At 33.7% G+C, this 7817-nt stretch overlaps 1 protein-coding gene across 5 annotated transcripts; it reads left to right on the forward strand.

Annotated features, from left to right (window-relative positions):
• The first annotated feature begins 3865 nt into the window (after positions 1-3865).
• LOC137818863 (Protein kinase superfamily protein) lies at positions 3866-7646 on the forward strand. 5 transcript variants are annotated; one of them, XR_016516133.1, is made up of 10 exons: positions 3895-4040; positions 4396-4555; positions 4758-4848; positions 4949-5023; positions 5094-5182; positions 5287-5405; positions 6276-6416; positions 6496-6561; positions 6905-6981; positions 7332-7646. XR_016516133.1 is itself a non-coding variant. In XM_068622493.1 (9 exons), exons 1-9 carry the CDS (start codon positions 3953-3955, stop codon positions 7476-7478), a joined length of 987 nt encoding a protein of 328 aa, XP_068478594.1. In that variant the 5' UTR covers positions 3866-3952; the 3' UTR covers positions 7479-7646. The 5 variants fall into 5 exon arrangements, 3 of the variants coding, with proteins under 3 accessions (XP_068478594.1, XP_068478593.1, XP_090152120.1); XR_011082158.2 differs by having other exon boundaries at positions 3933-4040; positions 4378-4555; XM_068622493.1 differs by lacking the exon at positions 6496-6561 and having other exon boundaries at positions 3866-4040.
• Positions 7647-7817: the final 171 nt, after the last annotated feature.

The following is a 7817-nucleotide window of genomic DNA, read 5'->3' on the forward strand; positions in this document are numbered from 1 at the left end:
TCATTTGTGCTCTAGGCTGAATGATTTCGAAGGATGAATTCAAAATTGTTTCCTCTTGTAATTTTCTCCTGATATGAGCATTTGATGCACCACATCAGACAAGGAATATTCATCTTCATTAACGCTAATATGGTATCAGAGCTCTTCATTTTGCGCTTCTCTCTGATCTTTATTTCCCCCCTTTGTTGTTCTTGATTATCTTTTTTTTTTCTCTTTCAAAATCTTTATTGGGTTTAAAAATCTCTTAGGCAATGTTTAATGAAAACCCTAGTCTTAATAGTAGTCACACCATTACATGCAATTTTTGTGGTAAATATGGTCATACTGAGGTTGTTTGTTTTTGCAAAGTGGGTTTTCCTTCTAGTAATGTTAAAACCTCAAAGTTTTCTTCTACTAGAAAAGTCTGCACTTTTTGTAATCGTCTTGGCCACATTGTCGACACCTGTTATAAAAAGCATGGGTTCCCTCCTGGCTACAAATTCACCAATTAGACATCCCAAGCCAATAATATGATTACTACTGACACTTTTTCTGAGCTTTTTTCTAAAGAACAAGATATAAAGAGGATTCAACTTACATCACAGCAGTGTCAATTCCTTACCAACATTTTGCGTCAGCAAAACCTTGAGGATCCTGCCTCTCACACTCAAATTAATCAAGTTGGCACCTTCTCTGCGGATGAAATCCCCAATACTGAGCATTCTTCAACAGGTAAGTTTCTCTCTTCACTATCTGCTATTAAAGAATCTTGGATTATTGATTCTGGTGTCACGGATCATGTTTGTCACAATTTGAACTGGCTTGTACCTTATCACTACCTTACCTGCTTCTAGTCGTTCTAAACCGCATTGTTTTGCTCTTTTTATTAATTGTAATATCACAGACAAAACATTGTGGCATTATAAACTACGACACCCTTCACTTGAAAGATTACATGTCTTAAGCAAACAATACTCTTTTATTACTGTTGATACTCGTCATGTATGTGACACTTGTAGTCGTGCAAAATAGAGAAAACTTCCTTTCACTTTAAGTAATACTGTTACCTCTGCTATTTTTAATCTTGTACACTTTGATATTTGGGGACCATGTTCCATAATCTCTATGCAAGGTTTTCGTTATTTCTTGACTATTGTTGATGATAACTCGCGTTATACTTGGGTTATTATGCTGCATAACAAATCTGAAGTGCATCAGCACATCATTGACTTCACTGTTTTCGTTAAAAATCATTTCAAAACTAATATCAAAACGATTCGTACTGACAATGATGTTGAGTTTGCTATGTCAAATTTTTATGCTTCAAAGGGAATTATACATCAAAAATCTTGTGTTGAAACACCACAACAAAATGGCATTGTAGAACGTAAACATCAACACATACTAAATGTAACCCAAGGTTTACTTTTTCAAGCAAATCTTCCTCCTATTTTTTGGGAATTTGCTGTAAATCATGATGTTTTCTTAATAAATGTTATTCCTACTCAATTACTTAATAACATCACTCCTCATGAAAAGTTGTTTGGAAAACCATATGACATTTCCTTTCTAAAAGTGTTTGGTTGTCTCTGTTATGCTAATATCATTACTGCACATAGGAAAAAATTAGATGATAAATCTATCAAAGGTATTTTTCTTGGCTTCCCGTAAAATACAAAAGGTTATATTATCTTAAATTTAAAGTTTCATAGCATAGAGATATCAAGACATGTAATCTTTCATGAAAACCACTTTCCATATAAATTGGACTGTGGCTTGCCCAAGGACCCTAACACTTTATCTCTCCCTATTTCTAACGCATATAATTCTGCTTTTGATTTTTTTTTCTAATACTGCACCTCCTGCCGAGCCATGTGCTTCTACTCCTGCACCCAATATTGTCCCTCCATCAGCCTCATTATCCTCTGATCTTCCAACAAATAGTGTCTCTGCTCCTGCATCCAACATTGCACCTCCACCAGAATTATCACCGTCTGCATCTCCAGGAAGCAACTCACCCCAATTTCCAAGAAGATCAGCTCATCCTCCCCGACAACCTACCTATCTTGCGGATTTCCACACTGCAACCAACACTGTAAGTAGTAGATATCCTTATCTTCCAATTTTAGAAATGTTATTTCCTCTATCAATTCTCATCCTGAACCTCGGACATATAACGAAGCCTCCAAACATGCTTCTTACCCCTCTCCCTCTAGGAAAGAAAACTATTGGTTGTAAATGAGTATATAAAATCAAATACCATTCTAATGGCACTGTTGAGCGCCACAAAGCTAGAGATGTTGCCAAAGGGTTCACCCAACTTGAAGGACTTGATTTCTTAGACACTTTTGCTTCTGTTGCTAAACTCACTACCCTCCGCCTTCTCCTTGCTATTGCCACTACCAAAAATTGGATTTTAAAACAACTTGATGTCAATAATGCCTTTCTTCATGGTGATCTCCTTGAAGAGGTATACATGATCCCTCCATCTGGCCTCTCTCTTCCTTCTCCCCAGCATGTTTGCAAGCTTCAACGGTCTTTGTATGGCCTTCGTCAAGCTGGTCGCCAATGGTACGCCAAACTTTCTACTTTTCTTTTATCAAATAATTACTCTATTTCTGCTACTGATCATTCTCTTTTTCTTAAATATAATAACGATAAACTCACTGTTATTCTTGTTTATGTTGATGATTTGCTCTTAACTGGCGATGACACGGAGGAAATCAATACAATTATTGCATCCCTTCACCATCACTTCAAGATAAAAAATTTAGGCCATTTCACTTACTTTGTGGGATTGGAAATTGCTCGCAACAGTTCTGGTCTTCATTTAAGTCAACGCAAGTATACTTTTGATCTTCTTCACGAAACTGGCATGCTTGACTCTGCACCTGTGGCCACTCCTATGACTCATACCTCCCGTCTCTCTCCCGATCAAGGCTCCCCTCTTGATGCTGATGCAACTTCTCAATACAGAAGATGTTAGAATATATGGCTTTAAACTAGAGGAGGGGTGAATTGTTTAAAGAGAGTTTTCAAAAACTTTTCAGCCTTGAATGAAATTACTTCAAGAAAACCTTGATTAAGAAATTAGTTTTTCAAAACATAAAGCAAAAGGCACAACACTAGTAAAAACAATCGGTTGTTTATAACAGTTAACAAATATCAAACAAAGTGTATATTTTTTTTTTATCAACAAACAAAGTGTATCATTAAAAAATATATCAAATAAGTATTTCTCTCTTAAGTAACAATAGAGAATTCATGTTTTTCTTTTTCTATTTCTTAAACCATACTTTATAAATAATTACCCTAGTTAACTATATATATATATATATATATATGAGAATTTTGCCAAAGACACTAAATAATAATATGTGTTGGTTATCGTTGTCTATGAAATTCCTAGTGCAAAGAAGGTAATGAAATCCATAAATCACAAAAACATAAGTATTGAGCATCACTAAGTAAGTCGTACTAATTAAAGGGGGGAAATTGTATTTATATATCAAAACACTAAAAAATAAAATTGTATTTATATTATGATTCTAAAATTTAAAAAGTATTTTTTAAGTTTGAAAATATATTTTAAGTATTTCGAATTCTATAATTTAAAGGATAATAATATATTAATAATTCCAAATTTATATACAATCACTTTACAACTTATTATTATCTAAACTCATATAATCAGTATAACTCTCAAATTAATTGTGAAAGTATCATTTCCTAATTTAAAATATATTTTGAATCTAGAAAAAATTTTAAACTCTAGAATTAATCGTATTCTGAATTTTAAATTTCAAAATTTTAGAATTCAGAAAAAGAGTTCACTGGTATCAATAAAAAAAATTGAATAAAAGTACAAAGTTGTCATTTCACATGTGGGAGTGCAGAAAAAAACTTGGAGGTGCAGCAAGAAATTAGCTTGGTCGTATAAAGAAGAAGAAAGAGTGAGGAAGTAGATAGGAGAATGAGAGTCATGTCCTCTTCTACATGCTTCACTTCACTTCCTCCATTTTTTCCATCTTCTCTCACCAAAACCACTAAACCATCACCAAGTACGTCTACTCTGTGACTTCAATGCATTCTAATTTCATTTATTCGCCAACACTTTGTCAATCAAAATCATTTTCTGGAATGTTCATGCATGCGTAGCAACTCACAGTTTTTTCTATTACACGCAATTTCCCTTTTGAAATTATCTTTTTTTCAGTTCATATTGTAATTGTGAGAAGGATATGCATGGAAACTGAAGAAAGTTCAATTTTTTTAACAAATTATAATAACCGTATGACAACTTCTTTTGCCATGATTTTTTTGTGCAAAAATTGTATTATGTAATTTAATTGAGAAATATATCACTTGATGAAAGATAACTGTGGTTTGGTTTCTAAGTTTATAGTTGTTTGTTAGAGTTCAGCATGAGCATGAGTGAGGATCCGGTTCGTGAGTGGATTCTTTCAGAAGGGAAAGCTACAAAGATAACCAAAATTAGCCCTGTTGGTGGTGGTTGTATCAATCTTGCTAGTCGCTATGATACCGATGCTGGTTCCTTCTTTGTTAAAACAAACAGGTATGGCAGATGGAGATTGGACCTTCTGTTTTTGGTTTTGTGGTTAGGTTAATGAGTTGTGCCTTATGATTTCATTTTTTGTTTTGAATGTGTTGTGTTGTGTTGTGTTGTTTCAATTATCTTGGATTGGAGCAAAAGCTTCACTCCTTGCTTGTTATATGTGACAAGTTCTATGTGATTGAAAGTTGAAACTCTATATCAGGAGTATTGGATCATCCATGTTTGAAGCCGAGGCTCTCGGTTTAGAAGCTATGTATGAAACCGGGACTATCTGTGTACCTAAGCCCTATAAGGTGTGAATACTTAACATTTTTCTGTGACTGCTAATGTTTAGTATTTATATCTGTATAATGCTGGAGCAAACTTGAGTTGACTTGTTGCTAGGAGTTGTAGTTTGGACCTCTACCTAATGGTGGTTCTTTCATCATCATGGAATTCATACAATTTGGTGCATCTAGAGGCTATCAGGTGAGAAACCTGGAAATTGCTGCCTATTAGAAGAGTGTATGCTCCTTAATCGTAATTTGGTGCTTGTTAGTCTGAACTAGGGAAGAAGCTTGCTGAAATGCATAAAGCTGGAAAGTCCAGTAAAGGCTATGGTTTCGACGTTGATAACACCATTGGCAGGTTTAACGCACCTTCTTCATGAAAATGATCATTGTTACCATTTATCAGTTATCATCTTTTGTTTGTTATTGATTTCTTGGTATGTAATGTATTTTGTGCTGTAGCACTCCACAAATAAACACCTGGTCATCAGATTGGATTCAATTTTATGGAGAGCATAGATTGGGTTACCAGTTGAAGTTATTATTGGACCGATTCGGTGACAGAGCCATTTACGAAAAAGGTCAATTTGTTCTGATACTAATGTTCTTCCCACTAATTAATTTTAGCTGTGCATCCATACACTTGTGAGTCAGTCTCTTTAGACAAGTTTTTCCTTATCTTCTTCTAGGAAGAAAGAGAAGAAGAAAATAAATTTGACTTAGCTAAAATTAGTTTATGCACACATTTAAAAAAACAGAGAAATATATGAGAGAACTTATTAGTAACATTTTGTTCCAGGAGGGAATTGAATTCCATGAGTACACATAAAACTTTTAACCACTACACCAACAAAGTTAATGAGAAAACTTATGCAAATTAATTCATGCAAGTGTGAAGAAGCTAATTTTCATTTTTTCTTATTTTTCTTTAAAAAGGAGCTTAGAGAGAAACTTATCCAAATAGGTTCATATTCAGAGCGAAAAAAACAAGTAGGTCAATAGAACTTGAACAGACATGAAAGGTACACTAACTTCATTGAAAAAGGGTGAATAGGAAGCTTTCTTTTTTTGTGGATAGTTGTATATATTTTGACCTTTCATTTAGTGACCATTTCCTGTTTTGACCATTCTTCTTGGTGTAACCGTAGAACAAATGTCAGAGAATCTAAGTAAGAGTGTAGTACCTTGAGGGAAGAAAATTTTCAAGGTATTCTAAACATTTAATTTAATCTAGAATGTAAATCTCGAGTAAGAAATATATTTATCGGAAAAATACTACATAAGAAAGTAAGTACAACTAAGCACTATTAGCTATGTTACTCAAACTTGCCATTTGTTCATTATTGCATTTCATTACAATTTTGATTCTTTACTCGTATTAACATATAATGTTCTCTTTGTATTGAAACTCCCAAAATGACACCATACATATTGCTTGACTTGTTCTATAGGACAGAGACTAGTGAAAAGCATGGGACGCCTTTTTGCCAATGTGGTGATAGAACCATGCTTGCTACATGGAGACCTCTGGAGTGGAAACATTAGCTCTAACAGAAATGGAGAGCCTGTCATATTGGACCCAGCATGTTATTGTAAGTCAAGCATTTACAGAAAGATGTTGTATGACAGCTAAAGTTTGGAACCAGATTAACAGTTGAAATTCGTTGTCAGGTTTAATTTAACTCACAACAACAAAAGACTTGTACCATAGGAACACACACAAGCAGAAAGGCAAAAGTAAGAGGGTCTAGTTTGAATTCAGAAAATTGTGACTTTTGATATATGCGGCTCACAATATAATTGCCTGTCAAAATAGTTGAAATAAATTATAAATTGCTGAAGAGTAGACTTCTAAATGAGTTGTAATCCCATGTCTCTCGGTGAACTTTTTCAAAGCCATTTTATTACTGTACGTGGCCCAAAATTTTAGCCTAATTTAAATATTTTATCAAACACATTTTGGAAGACCTTTGTTGAGTTAAGGATGGGAAGTTGGAAGCACAGCTGAATTAAGTTGCATCTCCAGAATTATTAAAAAAAAAGGGCTGACAGTTATGGCTACTGTTGTCTTATTATGCAGATGGACACAGTGAAGCAGAATTCGGCATGTCTTGGTGTGCAGGCTTTGGAGGCTCATTCTATGATTCTTATTTTAAGGTAACACTGTTTACTGATATATGGTATAAATGATTCATAATTATCTTACACCACATTTTCTCTCATTGTGGATTTCTTTCTGTTTTTCTCAGTCCAACCAAATTGCGTTTTGTCAATTAACATCTATCAAAAAGTTAGTTATCTGGTTCTTTTGTGAACTTTCCCTTAGTAAAGAGAATATGTTTTTAGCTTTTCAATCAAACTAGTTTCTATCTCGATATAATTGCCATGTTTCAAATGAACACGATCTTGGTATTGGGTTGGCATGTGAAATGTTGGTTGCATAACAATATTTTTCTACTGTCAAAAAGCAACATTTTTCTGATAACATTTTTAAATGATATCTTCAGGTGATGCCTAAACAACCAGGCTTTGAGGAGAGGAGAGACCTTTATATGCTGTATCACTATTTAAATCATTATAATCTCTTTGGTTCTGGATATCGATCATCTGCCATGTCTATAATTGATGATTATCTTGCATTTTTAAGTGCTTAGGATTAATTGGTGCCTAAATAAGTGTTTTAATTAATGATTTAAATCATTATTATCTTGCACTTTTAATGTACAACCTCAAGGTTATGTTTGAATGAGGTTGAAGATTTGTCTACATTACATTTCCTCCAACCACCTCATTCAATGAAATGGAGACATTCATGTATTGTATATTCCATGTCTTTCTTTTATGTCTCTCGGTCCTTGATTCTGTAGTATCTTGTTATTAAATAATCAAAGTTTTATTGCCACACACCTTCTACTCAATCCAAAAATATTATATATATTTTCTAATATGAAAATATAGTTCTGGAAAGGATATTTTGGATTAATCAGTAGACT

This window comes from Phaseolus vulgaris, chromosome 10 (genome assembly GCF_051622355.1).
Source record: "Phaseolus vulgaris cultivar YP4 chromosome 10, ASM5162235v1, whole genome shotgun sequence".
Lineage (NCBI taxonomy): Eukaryota > Viridiplantae > Streptophyta > Magnoliopsida > Fabales > Fabaceae > Phaseolus > Phaseolus vulgaris.

Coding starts and splice junctions, on each gene's coding strand:
- LOC137818863 (XM_068622492.2), top strand. CDS start 3,953: ATGAGAGTCATGTCCTCTTCTACATGCTTCACTTCACTTCCTCCATTT. Junction 4,849..4,948: donor GTGTACCTAAGCCCTATAAG/GTGTGAATACTT, acceptor TAGGAGTTGTAG/TTTGGACCTCTACCTAATGG. Junction 5,024..5,093: donor GTGCATCTAGAGGCTATCAG/GTGAGAAACCTG, acceptor GGTGCTTGTTAG/TCTGAACTAGGGAAGAAGCT.